The sequence below is a fragment of the Micropterus dolomieu genome, linkage group LG03 (genome assembly GCF_021292245.1).
Source record: "Micropterus dolomieu isolate WLL.071019.BEF.003 ecotype Adirondacks linkage group LG03, ASM2129224v1, whole genome shotgun sequence".
Classification (NCBI taxonomy): Eukaryota; Metazoa; Chordata; class Actinopteri; order Centrarchiformes; family Centrarchidae; genus Micropterus; species Micropterus dolomieu.
In genome coordinates, this window is record NC_060152.1 from 26,833,011 (window position 1) to 26,848,795 (window position 15,785).

The 15,785-nt window shown below is 43.8% G+C and overlaps 1 protein-coding gene across 2 annotated transcripts in view; it reads left to right on the forward strand.

Moving 5' to 3' along the window:
* The first annotated feature begins 716 nt into the window (after positions 1–716).
* The window catches only part of LOC123968828 (nuclear factor of activated T-cells, cytoplasmic 1-like), a 60,204-nt gene continuing 45,135 nt past the window's right edge, over positions 717–15,785 (forward strand). The window contains exons 1-3 of one of the 2 annotated variants that reach the window (XM_046045808.1): positions 717–1,144; positions 4,398–5,490; positions 7,295–7,454. In XM_046045808.1, coding sequence (XP_045901764.1) covers positions 1,024–1,144; positions 4,398–5,490; positions 7,295–7,454 — 1,374 coding nt within the window. In that variant the 5' untranslated portion in view covers positions 717–1,023. Of the gene's footprint in view, positions 1,145–3,179; positions 3,220–4,397; positions 5,491–7,294; positions 7,455–15,785 lie in introns of those variants that run through there. The other variant, XM_046045809.1, reaches the window with a different exon arrangement.

Sequence of the window (15,785 nt, forward strand, 5' to 3'; positions counted from 1 at the left end):
ATAATGGAAGATATGTCATTAAAGAGAAATGGAAGTTTTGACACTTAAAATTCCATGACAACAAGGCAAACTCCATCTAGTGAGGAGGAGTTTGCCTAATGGAAAGCTTCAGAAAAACAACTAACTGTGTTAACTGTGTACTGAAATTGTTTTATTAATATATTTTTATTATAACAATGTAGGCTACAAAGGAGGATGCCTTTCCTAGGTATAAAGAAATGTTGTTAGGTTTTTAATTAATCACTTAGGGCCATTTAGCATTTATTTTGACTTGTATGATTTTTAAAATTTATTTAAATGTAATTTTTTCAATCTAAAACAGAATATCAGTACAGTTTTAGTGACAGTATTATGTTTACAATGGAAGCATACCACTGGATGGGTGATGTAAAAATACAAAAAATATGTGACTGCAGAAACAAACTTTGGGCTAGAATCTCTCTCCCTCTCTCTCTCTCTCTCTCTCTCCCTCTCTCTCTCTCTCTCTGTCGCTCTCTCTCTCGCACACAAACACGCACGCACACATATCTCCCACACCTCCCACCTCCAACGATGGGATCCCAGGGTGAAAGACATCATCAGGCGGTCCAGGAGGTTGCAGGAGCCGGTCGCGTCATCCCTGGATGGGCGGCGCACTGAGGGGAGGACGGATGGTGTTTTCCAGCTTTAAAAGCACTGGAGCCGGCCCCTTTGACAAACCACTCTGCGTCATCTACCGGGGAGGCTCTTGAAAACCTTCATTGGGCTGAAGAGAGACAAACTCACCTCAACCAAGGTCCCCTTAGCGGCACTACCTGCGCCGGTCTACAGATCCAATAGTATAAGATTTATCCCCGCTCAGCCAGTCAACCGCGTTGTGGTTCCAAGTTGTACACTCGTTATGCTTTAACTTCAATGCGAATAATGCTTTTATTTGATGGTGTATGAAGTGATCTGGCTCTTGCAATATTGTCATCGGCGTCGCTTATCATAGTCTCACAGTCGGTGAAAGTTGCGCGGAGAAAGTTGCGCATCGCTTGTTGAATGCAGGACACCTTCTGCCTGAGCGTCAATTCCAAGTTCAGCTTTGGAGCAACAGCCGGTAAGGAGCAGGGACTCCAGTTTCTCACCTCTGTCGCCGCCGATATGAAGTCTGCAGAAGAAGGTAACATTTTTAATGGTTTAACCAGCGCTCTCTTGGCTGTAATCCTTTGATTTTAAAATGTGTTGACACCAGGTGCTGAGGCTATAATGCAAATTAACAGGGATCATGGTTGTCCTCTTCTAGGTAAGCTAATATTACAGTGACAAATAGCTGTCACTTGACTTATAATCTGATTTTTTATGATTATTTTATTTTTAAAATAAAAAAATAAATCCACCTGCAAATGTTCACGTGTCGGTACAAAGTTGAGCAACTGATGACAATATATTCACATCGATAAACTGTTTATTTTTTTAACTATAAAATTTATTTACAATTTTGAGGAAACATTTTAAAATTATGATATTGCTGGTTTTTCTAAAGTTGTCACCACATAAATGCCAGACATATTTTGCTGTGCTCTTCATGAGGATTAAATTAGCAGTCATTCAATACATATTGAGTGGCATGCGCCCATTTTACATCCACACCATTAGGTGTCTCCAGCTGGCTTTGCAGGTGCTTCTCATCATGTGCAAAGCATTTTGATGGGGTTACGATGTTGCTGACACCTGCACCTGCACTCCTCTTGATAAGAGGCACAACTTAAAATACTTGTTTATAATATTAAAAATCAGGGAGATTGTCTATTCTCCCAGTGCACAGTGAGGCCAGAGGTCAGGGGTCATCCACAGAACAGCAACATCAGGAGTTACCTGAGATTCTGTTTTAGAGATACTTTAGCTTGGAGGATGATTCTGTCTGGGTTTACTATTAAAAGGAAAGCTCTAAATCAGCATTTATGGTCGCAAAATCTGACTTGGTCCATCAGAAATCACTGATAGTCTGTTTGTCTAAACTTAGTCTTCCAGTGCTGATGTCACTGGCTTTTTGTGGATTTGGGGAATCTCATTTCATCTTTGAGGTTTCAGACGGACGGGTGCAGGCTGTATTATTATTCATTTCAGTCCCTCAGTCCTAAGCCCTATAATTGGTAACAGACGTGTGTGTGTGTGTGTGTGTGTGCGCATGTGTGTGAGTGAGAAAGAGAGAGAGAGCTGCGATCTGTGTGTTCAGGGATGCCGGGTAGCTTGCTTGACAAGGAGACTTGCCTAACCACACACAACTTTAGCAGTATGCCAAGGGCTGCTTCATTATCACAGATAAACTCAGACACATAGGCCCACAGATGCAAGCACACACACACACACACACACACACGCACACACACTCTGCTGGTGTTTTGCCATAGCCCATAGTCAGCCATGTGCGATAAGTGGCCCCAGGGTTCTTAGTTCCAGAGGCTGCAGATGACTTCTGTGGGTGACCACCTATCTCTCCCTGAGGTCCCGTCAGTCTGAGCCCAGCCTGGACCACAATCCCTGTGGATAAACCCATCCATTCTTTAGTCACGCTAGTTTGGTTGTGGGGAGTTTTTTGATCGTGATAGCATAATTGAGAAAAATTGTTGAGGACAGAAAGAGCACGCTATAAACTGTGTGATAGTCAGTATTTTCAAATTAACTCTGCTTATACCGCATTTTGAATGCACTGCAGACAATTGCAGTGGCTTTGCCTTGAGTGCAAAAGTGAGTCATTTTCTTTTTCTTTCATTTGTTTCACCCCACAAATTCTGATTTGGTATAATTTTGTCGGTTCAGCATATGTGAGACGTATGTGACCCGGAAAAGCCAAGTTTCAAGATCATGCAGCACATAGAGTGAAAGCCCCAGTGTGTTTGAGTGGGTGTTTAAAAAAAAAGAAGTCAAGTATGTTGCGGCATAGTGTACTGATCACGCACACATTCAAAAGGAAAGAAAATAACAGCTGCAACTCTAAGCAAAGTCACTCAGGCCTGAAGCAAGGAGGTGTGTCACACCGAGTAGAGTGGGCAGGGAGATTGTCATCTGTTCAGAACTAGAAGAGTGTAAACCAGAAGAGAAAAGTATCAGAGGAGACTGAGCTGAAGGCATGGTAGTTTTTATGTTGAAACTTGTGTATCATCACTGGGGCGGAGATGAGTTTCGAGCATGAAGAGTTTGATTTCAGCTACATGTTTGAGTACAGCCAAGGTGTCCAGAATGAACCTGAGACAGGTGCGTACTCAAGGGCTATAGAGGGTTTATTTTTTATTGTATGTGATCTATATTGCACAATGTGAAGGCACTATTGTTTATTGGGATCAAGAGGAAAACAACTTCAGAAGTCACTGTGTTTCTCTGTAGAAAGGTTGTAAAAGGGTCTGACATTTATCATTATGTTAACCAAACAAACGATTATTATCATTCTAAATAGCATGCTTGTTTCAGCATACTTGTGTGTTTCAAAATGTTTCTAAGATATGCTTGTGTATCGACACTGGCCACCTATTAAAGGTGTCCTAGGCATAACTTGTGATATATTGAATTTGGCTGGTGCACATGGCATAATCACCTCTGAAAATAGACTCTCATAAACTAATTTTAGACTACCTACCCACATATTATGTGATGTGTGACAGATTCATCATTTCATGTGATGCACAGCATTGTGGTTAACAAATATAGCACGCTGTGTCAAGGGGAATGCCCTTCAATGGGTTTCAGACTGAATGGTAGTCATTCTTTGATTACTTTTACCCTCATTGACATTATCAATAAAAGGCAGACATGAGGTTTACAACTGTTGACACAGCAGCCAGGCTAACTGAAGAGGCATACCTGCCAGGCTGCTTCCACTGACTGAGTTTGTATGTCACTTGTCTGCTTGTGATTTCCTTGTCTGCTTGCTTGTGCATGCCCTTTGTTTGTGTGTGCCACGGTGCATCTGTGTGTAGCCCTGCAGCAAACTCTCTTTGACTTAATCACAAGCTCAGAGCGATGCGAGAGTGCTGTCAGTTTTCCACAGGGGAGGGACTAATTCACTCAGTGAGTGATGCAATCAATCAAATAAAGCATCCATCAGCGCTGCTGGAGGAATTCCTGTAGAGTACATATGACAGCAGGGAGTGCCAAATAGAGTCTTAGATGAACTGATCAAACAACAGAGTGGCTATGCAACTTGCGACTACAGAGCAACCACATACAGTAACTGCTTTGAGATGATTGCTAAGCTTCTCCAGATGTTTATAAAGAAGAGAGGCAGTCATTCGCTATGAGACATTTTGGTAACAATTGTGTAAGGGTATTGTTCTAAAATGTAATCAAAGGTAATTATCACCATACTGTAATAGTTCTGGTCATGTGCAGTTGCATGTTGTCATATAATATACTTAAAAAATACTTCTTTTTTTCAGATGCATACAGCTACACACCAAATGTCAGCTTGTCCCTTCCACTGGGCATGGGCAACCCCTGTCTGGCCACCCAGTACCATACCTTACAGTCCAGCCCAGTCATATCTTGCCACCAGACAGGTTACAGCCTCCAAAACGAGAACCATGCAGCATCAGGCTATTACCTGCCCCACGGCTTGAGACCCAATGGCGCCCCGGCCCTGGAAAGTCCCCGTATTGAGATCACTGCCTACAGCCAGTATCCTGAGGATGAGGTAGAAGAGAGCAGCAGTGAGGACCACATCGTCAAACGAGGCATTAACTCCATCGTGACGCTGACACTGCCCAATGCAGACGGCTACCGTGATCCCAGCTGCCTCAGCCCTGCGAGTAGCATTTCCTCACGTAGCTGTAACTCCGAGGCATCCTCTTACGAGTCTGGCTTCTACAACTATGACAACTCCCCCCAGAACTCCCCATGGCAGTCTCCCTGCGTTTCTCCCAAAGGCTCATCCTCTCTGCTCTCCTGCCCACATGCCAGCGGCCGTGCAGCTTCCCCTCACCATTCACCCTCCACCTCCCCTCAGATAGGAGCTGTGGCCGAGGAAGGTTGGCCGGCGCAAATTCGTGGCTCCAGGCCTAACTCTCCTTCCTGCAGTGGAGGTGGCGGAGGCAACGGCGGTGGCAGCATTGGGAAGAGAAAGTACAGCTTCAATGGCACCCCTTACCATCAGACATCCTGCTCCCCCCTCCAGTCGCCCACCCCATCCCCACATGGCTCCCCCAGGGTCAGCGTCACAGATGAGAACTGGCTCGCCAACACCAACCAGTACACCAACTCTGCCATTGTGGCCGCCATCAACGCTCTGACCACAGATGGAGTGGTAGACATGGGGGAGGGAATCCCAATCAAGACGCGGAAGACCATGCTGGATCACTCATCCTCCATGAGCCTGAAGGTGGAGCCAGGTCGTGAAGTGCTGGGTCCTGATGGGGAGCTCTGCCATGAAGACTACCCCTCCCGCCTGGCCCTCAAGAAGGAGAACTACTGTGGAGGGTTCCTGGATGTGCCCCAGCATCCGTACACCTGGTCTAAACCCAAGCCTTACCTCAGGTGGGTGGAGCTGCTCCAGCAACTCAGTAGTACTGTAAAAAAGTTAAACATACAAATCCACAAGATGAAACACTCGTGACTGTTATTGTCAAGATGATTGACCAGTTTATGTAAAACCAACCCAGTGCTCTTGCCTCTAAATTGCCTTGAGAAAACACAAACACATGTTTACTTATTTAGACAGATTTATAGTTTTTAACATTCTGCCTACGGACTGCTTTAAACATTTTCTGACAGTGCAAAGAAAAAACAATTAATCCAATAATGCCACTCCTTTTAACCCGTTGTCTTTTTGTTTCCACATTCAGTGTTGTAGTAGTTTTTTAGGGCCATATCAAAAGGCAAAAATCCAAAGTTGTATGCTCTGCACATCCAAAAGAGTTCTCTTTGAAGATCAAAACTATTTCATAAAGCATATTTCACAGGGAGGAGTTGCCCAGCTTGTGCATGTCACTGTTGCTATAGCAACCCACACAAACATAATACCGCATACAGACACAATGCTCACACAGATACACACATTCACACCAAACTATATAATTGATATTTTACTTTTGAGCAAGGTTTGAGCAATTGTGTCCCTCATGACTTTTTTTCCCAAGTCAATAACATACTTTCCTGTCGGAAATCAAGTGTTTGATTAAGATAGTGAGCAACAGGAAGTAATGGTGACAGGCCTGGCTGAAGGGGAAGCAGTCTGTGGGTTAATCAGCCGGCTTGCTGCTCTGGTCTGCCGCGCCATCAGCCCATCTCTTTCAGTGTTGCTAGTCTGATGTCATGCACTGACTGGGCAGATAAAGCCCGGCAGGGGGAAATCAGTTCGTTTTGGGTCAACAAACAGCTCGCAAGTTCCACAAAGATGTCAGAGATTGGTTTCAGTTGAGCCACCCTTCAGGTCAGGGGTTTGCGTTTACCAGGCATCCGGCATAGAGAAATATTGTCTTGCACATGTTTGTTTTGGTTTAGATATCTCCACGGCGTTCACATGGAAAGCTCTGACTCTCCATCTCGAGAACAATGATGTTAAGAGAGGCCAGCCGTAGCTCTGTGAAAGACATATCATGCTCCAAGGCAGGGTGTGCTGCTGACCTTATTCCATTGTATAACTCCACTGTCTTTTATACTGGTGTGGTTGTGCTTGGAATTTTACAGTTATCAATTTGGAATGGATAATAATTGTATAAAAGGACAGGCTGATTGCTGGTTTGTGTGTGATTTGATTTTATGCCCTAGAAATGTCTGTCCTCCCACTGTCACTTTCTGAACTCCCTGTGTCTGTTTCCACCTGTCACACCATAATACAAAACACACCACTGTCTAACCCAGGCACATTCTTTTCTCATTTATTTTTCATCATTCATTTTTCAAGAAGGACCGCTAATTATTACCCAGGCCCACAGAATTAGGCATGTCAACGAATGACCTCAGTTGATTAGATTATAGTCTATGATGACATGAAGAAGGATCAAGCAAGTTGGATTACACTGAAGTGTCCTAATTTGAGGCTGAAGTTTTTGAGTTTGACTTCCTTAGCAGTAATGGAACCGTGGGGAAAAAAATGCAACCTCACGGTTCTCACTTTGGAAGAACAACACTTCGCCATGTTTTTATTCCAAGCAACTTGGAAATATAAAACACAGCACTTCCTGTTTTTCAGGAAAGAATAACCAGACATGGGTGTTTAGCATAGAAAGTATAAATCTATCACGGACTAGATAATGTTAATTCACTATTATCAATCTGGAATATAGTAGGAAAACATGTTTTGTGGATAGTTACTTTATCTTGTGTTGTGTTGTTGCAGCCCATCTCTGCCAGCTCTTGACTGGCAGCTTCCGTCCTGCTCCGGCCCGTACAACCTACAGATTGAGGTGCAGCCTAAGTCCCACCACAGGGCCCACTATGAGACTGAAGGCAGCCGAGGGGCAGTGAAGGCACTGTCTGGAGGCCACCCTGTAGTACAGGTATGTCACCAACACCTTGTTAGCCAGCAAATGTTTTTTTGACTCAGATCTTTTAGATCCACTGTACCCTATGCTGTTGACTAGAGACAAGGTTAGCTTTGTGTGTTTAAACTGTGTAATAAGTTGCTGTCATTACAACATAAGTGGTAACAAGCAGACAAGTGCATGCTGATTAACTGCCCTTTTTTCTGTCCAACAACAAGCTAGTGACATGGGCGGTTGGCTGTAGCAGAGTTTATGACAGCATGTAGTCACAGAGCAAAGTCACAGAGCAGCCATTATCTCTTTCATTAGCCTTTCGTCATCTCGTCTTTTTTCATGAAAGTAAAATCAGGAGTCATTTATATGCAAAAACCTTACAGCTGGAGAAATAATATATGACTTGTATCAAATAAACCAGAAAATTTGGATCTAATTATTAGTTTGCATCAGAAAATTTGGAACTTCAAATCAATTATTTTAAACTAAACTAGAGAAAACTCAAAGTGCCATTACATCATGATTGCAAACTTGTCAAGCCACTAAAGCAGATCTCAATAGTCCTCAGGCCTTTTCTATGGCTTTTGACGGCAGTGTTGCAGTGTATACACACCACAGTGTATACTGTTTCTGTAGGCGCTTGTATGCTTTGTTATTAATGTTTCCTGAAGCCGGGAGTGAATCTACTACTGCAAGAGGTCGCCAAGACCAGCAGCAGTGCATGCTGACTCAATTAGTATAGAGCAGGACCATCGCCTCTCACTATTGTGCTTGGCGAACACTTAAAGAGCACACGTCAGTCTCACCAGCAGCACAGCACAGAGCTCCTTTCTCTGCTACACTGTGATCACACTGCACTGACATCTTGGTTTACTTAAGGTGGGGATCCTTAAGGTTGAGGGTAAACTTGACTTTAATTTCATCAGTTAAAAATCAAACTGCATTTAACCTAATAAGCACAGGGCGTTCATTGATGATGTCTTTGTTTCAGACAGATTTAAGGATTTCAGGTGGCAAACATTGCACCCTGAGAAAGAAATTTTTTTTGGACCAGTACAGCTTCAGGTTGGTGGTCCATCCTTGTGACACACTTAACATTAGACGCTGTTAGCACCATAGCTGTTTTCTAAATAGATGTTGTCAGACACCTGGTCTGCTCAAAATCAAATGCACTGGACAGCTGTTGGCCAACGTAGAGTTATAAACAGGCCTGTCAACCTTCAGGTTTTCTCAGTATATACAGGTAATTATACAAACCTTTGTATGTCAACATGTGGGTAAATCAACATTTTACCCTCACACCACCCCATGAGGCTGACCAGGATCAGCCTGCCATGCACAGCTGTGGCAGGTGAGACACTTTTGATTCAGTTCACGTGACTTTCTGACTGTCTGAAAAGTCATGAGTGAGCATCCTGTGTGTCCTTGCATACACAGTGTTGTCCAGGTTTAGGCGGATGACTTGGGTTGTTTATTTCATTCTACACAGTCACCCGTTTATTGCCAACTTTGTGAGGATGTTAAGTCTTACTGTGTATATCGAGCAATTATTAGTAAGTAGCAGAGAAAATATGATGACAGCTGCTTTACCGTTACACCTCCCCTTGCTCACGTTGCTCACATTTTACTCTTACTTTTTAGTGAGGAGTGATTTATGCCTCTGACATTGCATGCGCAGTCAATTGAGACATTTTGGGGGGTTTCATAGCAGTGGAAATCACTGGAAGCATGGCAGTTGGCAGAAAGATAAATCTATAAGGATTACACAATCATGTGTACATGCTAGAAGGTAAAATGTAGAAGAGCGTGTACTGTATCTTCAGGATGTTTTTGCACAGTTTGGAGTAAAAAGTCTCTCATAAATCTGACCGTCTTACTGTTTCTCCCTTTAGTCTTTGTTGTAGTGTTGTGTTGTTGTAATCATGGAGGATAGGGCATGCTGTAGTCCCCAGTGCCCTGTGGTAATGAGTGGCAGGCGCTGGATGGTTGAGGTGCAGTCAAGGAGAATGAGTCAATAATGACACGTTTGTAGGAACCAGCTGAGGAAGTGTCTGCGTGTGTGTGTGTGTGTGCTTAAGACTGGAGTGTGTAGAGAGAGAATGAGAGAGAAGGGGCAGAGGGAGTCACCAGGCAGCTGGGGCTTGGCTGCCCCTGGAGATGCTCTGTATCCTGCTGATTAGGGCCTGGGTGGCCCTGAGGTTGGCTGGGTATGGCGGTGGTGGGGGTGTTGTGGTTGGGGGTGTGGGGCGGTGGATAGGAGTCAGAATCCCAGCACCCTTTCCATGCAATGGTGCCTCCCTTGGGGGACCCAAAGATGTCACTCCTTGTGCACTGTTCATACTTCAACCATCTCCCAAACCCACACCAGCAGGCTTCCCTCAGTGAAGCCTAGTCATCCACACCACTTTTGTTTTTTTAACTCATGGATGATCAGCCACACGTGCTATGAGTGATGTTGACGTGTGTTGAAAAGCAACACTGCATAAAAAACAGCAAGATGAAAAACATAGAAGGATTCACTGTTTCTTCAGCTTACCATGTCCCCCAGGGAGAGAGAGCGTCTGACATATAGTTAGACCAAGATGCCCAACTGCTCGTTCACTATCTTGTTATTCAATTTAAGCAGAGGTGTTTTCTTGACAAACACACTGGAAAGTTTAGCATCTACAAGGTGTGACATCATCCTAGGCTGCAGCAGATCAAACACGGCACATTCTGTGTTATCCATCGCACAGGATGGAGAGATTGTTGAGGACAATGGGGTGTCTTTACTCCAGCCGCACACCGATGAAAACCTCTAGATTATGGGATACCTCGACTCATTACCCCTCTGCCACTTGCACCGGCTCTCTGCGCTTCCCGTTCCAAGTCTCCGACATTTATTCAGTCCTTCCCTCCCCTACTCCGCATCCGCAGCCTTTTAACCTCCTCTCTCCCGATTGGTCCACTTTGTGACCCCCGCAGCTGCTTTTCCACTTTATTTACTGCAGCAGACCGCAGTGCCATTAAGGGGATCTAGGGTACTCTATCGGCTCCTCTCACAGCGTTGTAGACGCTCCACTCTCTCACCACAGCTATGCCAAATGTCTACAGGAGGATTTTTGAACCCGTGCTCAGGGAGAAAAAACAACAACCTGGTCTATCTTCACTCAGTATACCACCATGACAATGATTGATGGGTTTTTCCAGAGGAGAACAGTGGGAAAAAAGTGGCAAATTGTGCTGTTCATTGAGCACATAGTGACCAAGGACATGACCTGGCTCTGATTTAAAATGTGGGTTCAGTTGAAGATGTTGCAAAGAATTTCAGGTTCAACCTCAGTCAGGAAACACACATCTGCCAGCCCCAGCACACAGCAACACCTGTGGAGTATTAAACGTATCACGCAGCATGCAACGCAGTCCTGCATATGGCTAGTTGTATAGAATAATGACTGGCCTATAGGGTTTTGCCCCTCACACATACACACACTCTCTCAATCAGTCTCTCATTAAGTCTAAAGCAGCAACAGACATGGTGTAATTTCAGCAGGATGTGGCCATCATCCCTATTAACGTGTGCGTGACTTAATACCCATCTCCCTTCCTCTGCAACTGTAAGTAATACACATCAAATTTGCAATATGTTTCCGCCAAGGCGACATGAAAGACCTTGGCAGACATGTGCTCGGTTCTTCGCATGTGCAGTTTCACCTTGGGATCCGATACTTGCTGGCTGCGTAACGTCTCAAAAGAAAACCCCTGATCTACAGCACCTTATACTATAGCTCCTAATTGCTCATTAAATCTACTGCAGCCTCTTGTTTAATATTCAAAAGCCTCAGCGTACCCTGTAGTGCTGTTAGAGCTTAGTCAGGGCGGTTATTCATTGCCCAAAGGGGTATTTATGCCACTCTTAAATTGTGGCTCTCCATCTACAGGGCTTCCCTTACATTGGTATTGGGCTACCACTAATTACCAGTTAATAGCAAGTGGAAAAAATGGAGTGAAATTTGCATCGTTTTCACTGGTTTGAGGTGATAACCAGACAGCCCACAGATTTATGAGGTAAGATACTGGCGGGTAGTCATTCTATTGGGGGGCACAGAAGTTGTCCGTGCATCGTCTTAGGCAAATTCTCTGTAGGTTTGGATTATATTTCTTTTGACAGGCTGTGCTGGTAACAGAGTCATTCTTTTTATGTGGAATTTGGACCCTCACTGGTCTAGACATGGGCTGGTGCTTGAAATTATGCCCTCAATGACATAATACTAAACTACACAGTTCATTAACAACGTTGAAAGATATAGCTGCTTGTTGGCTTATGAGGGGAGCAGCGTTCAGAGCTATGGAGATGCAGCACAGGATTGCATATGTCACCTTATGCATTCAATACAAGGTACTGGAGACATTAGCAGGGCAGGAGGGTGATGGAGTAAAGTCTGGAAGGAGAGACAACTTGTATGAGTGTACATTTAATTGGGTACAGCAGAGGCTGGCTGTGTGACTGTCAGCACTTGACAGAGAGAGGGGAGTGTGATAATGGGAAAAAGCCTGAATCTGCTGTTGTATTTCTCCTCTTCTGCTTCAGTCTCCCCCCTCCTCTGCTGCTTCCAGTCGTCTTCCCCTTCTCCTCTCCCCAATTCTCTGCGCCACGTGGACTACGAGTCATGACATTTCTCCAGGCAGTGATGAAATCACTGCGAAGGGATAGAAGGCAGCCCACTGCAGGCCTGTAGAGTGTATTCACACTCAATTTCCAGCAAGTCCAGACACATCTAATTTACCAGCAAGTCATTATTAGACATTATACGTTCAAATCCTTTCTTTGAACTATTGAGGCCAGCTGCAGGCAGCACTGAGAATGTCACTACAATGAAGGAAATTGAGGGCTAAAATGTGCTATGATTTTTTTTTTTATTACCAGTGATTTTCATTGAGTGAAGCAAAGAAAATTAAGAAGAACAAATATGCTTTTGGGTGTGTATCCCAAGGGCTGAAACGTTCACTACTGATGATGGATCTGTAATGGTCCAGAGGGACTGGGAGATGAATGGTGGAAAGTGGATGGGTTGCACCTCCTCTCCCTTTTTAGCTCGACACCCCTCCACTTCATTGCAGTTGACCCAGACAATACAGCTGCATATAATTACACAATTAATGCGTCAGCTGCCATGTCCACAATGTTTTACTTGAGCCTCAGCTATCAAAAATGGCTCGTGCAACAGTGGCTTGCGGTGGGAGGTGTAAATGGATCTAGCCGACACAGTGGCAGAAGTTGGCACTAACAGCTGCAAATCAAGCCTCACATTCAAACTCAGTTTAGATTATCTCAAAATAAATATACAGTATGTATGCCAGATAGGCTGCAGTTACTGCTAGAAAAGCTCATCTGGTCAAAATTAGCTGCTCTCTGGCCCAACCTCACAGACACCATCAGACACAAATACAAACGCTGAGGTCACAGGTGTGTGTGAAGCCTCACACTTAAAAAACTTTATGACACTTTCTCGACTTTTTCCCCCCGATCTTATTCCCTCTTAGAGAATAAATTGAAGAAGTAAGTTTTGTGCTCTACTTGTGGGGGCGCATTTGAGTGAGCATCACAGGAGTTTAGCAGAAGCTAAGGGAGAGGGTCAGGGAGCACATATGGTAAAGGAATCGGGGAAGGTCGCCCAGGGGGAAATAGACCGCCTTCCTTTGCTGCTGGGAAGACCAGCGTCACCAAGAGGACTACCTGACCTCATTAATCACTTCCTCTCCTCCATGAGGTCACCACGGCTTTGAGTGTGGACGCCACCGTCATTGTGCACTACCCCCCACCGTCCCTCCTGTCTCACTTGTGGGCCTCCTTACAGCCACGTGGCGGCTGAGGTGATGGTTGGAGGTCACCAAGAAATCCAAAGAAGTCTACAGAGGCAAAAGTGACAGACGACATGGCTTTGTAGCACGGCTGCCTGTGTTTTATTAAATCATAAGGGGACGTCATGCAATTTAACGCTCCGGTGTTTCAGATTTGTACCTCATGCTCCACCATAGCGCTCTCACGAGTCAATACACAAGTAACTGGTAGCATGTGTGGCTATGGATAATTAACTCTGGTGACACCATAAGTAAAATATAACAAGCAGAGCAGGGTCTGCTGGTGAGATCACTGCAGAGATGAAGTGGTCCCTTGGGATGCCAAGACTTCAAGAAGCTCCTTACCTCGGCCTAACTCACTGATGACTAGCATGTGTGACTAGCTCACAGGTCAAGACAGCTGCTAGAGACACTATGTGCAGCTGAAGAGAAAAATAGGAAGGTTGGAACTGGTCTGACAGACTTAGACCACTGGCGCTGAGATTGCTGAGACATATGGATATATACTCTATTCCAGTGACTAGTCTTATCCTATTTTTATTTTCAACATAATTAATACTGAAAATTGTTAAACTGGGAAGAGAAAGAACACATCCTCTGTATTGTCCCAAATCCAAAATATCTGTCAACAAGTATAGACAAAAGGCATTTCATCATCAAGTTTATTATCAGGCCAGACAACTTTCAATACGGTATCCAGACAAATTTGTTCTCAAACCAAAGACATTAGGTGTCCATGACACTGTACCACTAATTTCCATAGACTTCTAATGATGTAGCTCTCCACCAACCTTCCTCTTCCTCACACCCCCATCCCTGAACCACCCTCACAAAGGTAATTATAAACCCATTAATCAGATTATGTCATAGGTTACATATGGTCTGAATTTTGTTATATGACTCAGTCTGTTAGATAAACAACAGGGGTCTTTTATTCCGTTTGACGGTACCACTGGTTTCACTTGGATGGAGCTCAAAGAAAATTGGTCTGAAGCGATGCGCTGCTGTATGCTGCAGTAATTGACCAATTTGTGGGATTTTTCAGATGGCCATGGCTTGGTCAGACCTGGTCTTGAGTAAGTGATCCCTCACAGTAAATGTCACATGCGGTCAAGTATCCACCTGGGTGGATCCACGGAGGTCCACTGAATGAGAAGTTAGTCCTCTCTGTTTTCTCTTGGTTTGAACCAGATGAATTCTACAGTTTTTTTTTATTTTGGAGAGATGTCTAAGCCCACACTAACATCTGCCCATATAACCATATGGCCACTTTGCAAAGAGCAGGCATATCCTGGGAGGTCTGCTGTGTAAGACAGAAATCTACATTTGGTTGGCAAATTATTCTGGTCAAAAATCAGTCACAAAGTATCAGTTGTCCTTTACCACATTTTTGGAATTTGCAACACTGTCTGTGTATTCATATTTTTGAGCCATTATATACTTGGTTAAATAATCAATTAGTGTTACTTTAGACACAGTCAGAAAATGATCCAGAGATGCAGGATGATGAATGTCAATTGGCAGTTACAGTTTTTATTTGAAGTGTCGCTGACCCCAAAGTCAACAGTACTTTTCAAACTATGCATGGCTGTGGAGTTTTTCTTCTCTTTTTTAAAAGATTTGATCTTTTTATTACTTGTGCAGTAGCAGCTAATGGAGGCCTTCTAGAGGAAGTGGTAGTTGTTTGAAGTGGTGGTTCTGATACAGGAGTCTCTTTCATCACAGTGGGACACAGTCTCTGAGCTTTAATGGAAATCATAATGCATGTTCATAACTGCCCAAAGGCGAAGGGGCTGGACTACATCTGCATGTCAAGCTCCATGAAGTTTTTTGGTGTTATTACATTTAGGTGTAAAGTTTGTTGAATTTGACAACTACTTTACCTATATAGAGACATTTTTTACATTCTAAATGTATGTTTACACTTGCCACCGTAAGACAGAAAAACTGAATATTGACATTTTGACCACAGGTAGCAGTAGTGCATGCAATGATTTTGATTCCATTTTATTTATACCAATGATTTTCGATGTATGGTTTGTGAAAATGTTTATTTAATCATGTAGATGCAAATTATATTATATATTATATATATAAATTAGTATTAGTCCAATCATCAGTTTTAGAAACTTCATAGACAATAAGCATCACATCTTGAGGAAGACCTGAGATGATTTGCTGGGATCCTGGATCAACTGCTTGCCTCTCTGTAGGCACTTTTTTTTTAGCAGCGGTGAGATATTACTGAAGAGTAAAGTGATGGGAAGCCATCCCCTGTATCAGCCTCCATGTCTCTGTGCCCATGAGATCCCTACCCCAGACAGATTCAGAAACATAAAAAGCAAGCAAAGAGCAAAGACCACTAAAAAAGGGTCTCCAACCCAACCAAGAAACAAACAATGAAACTGTGCTTATTTTACATCTACCATGTGAGAGCTATCATTAAAGGGCCCTTTAACTGTCAGTAACCAATGTGCATTCAGTCTCTATTTCCTAAATAAGGGGTTGCTT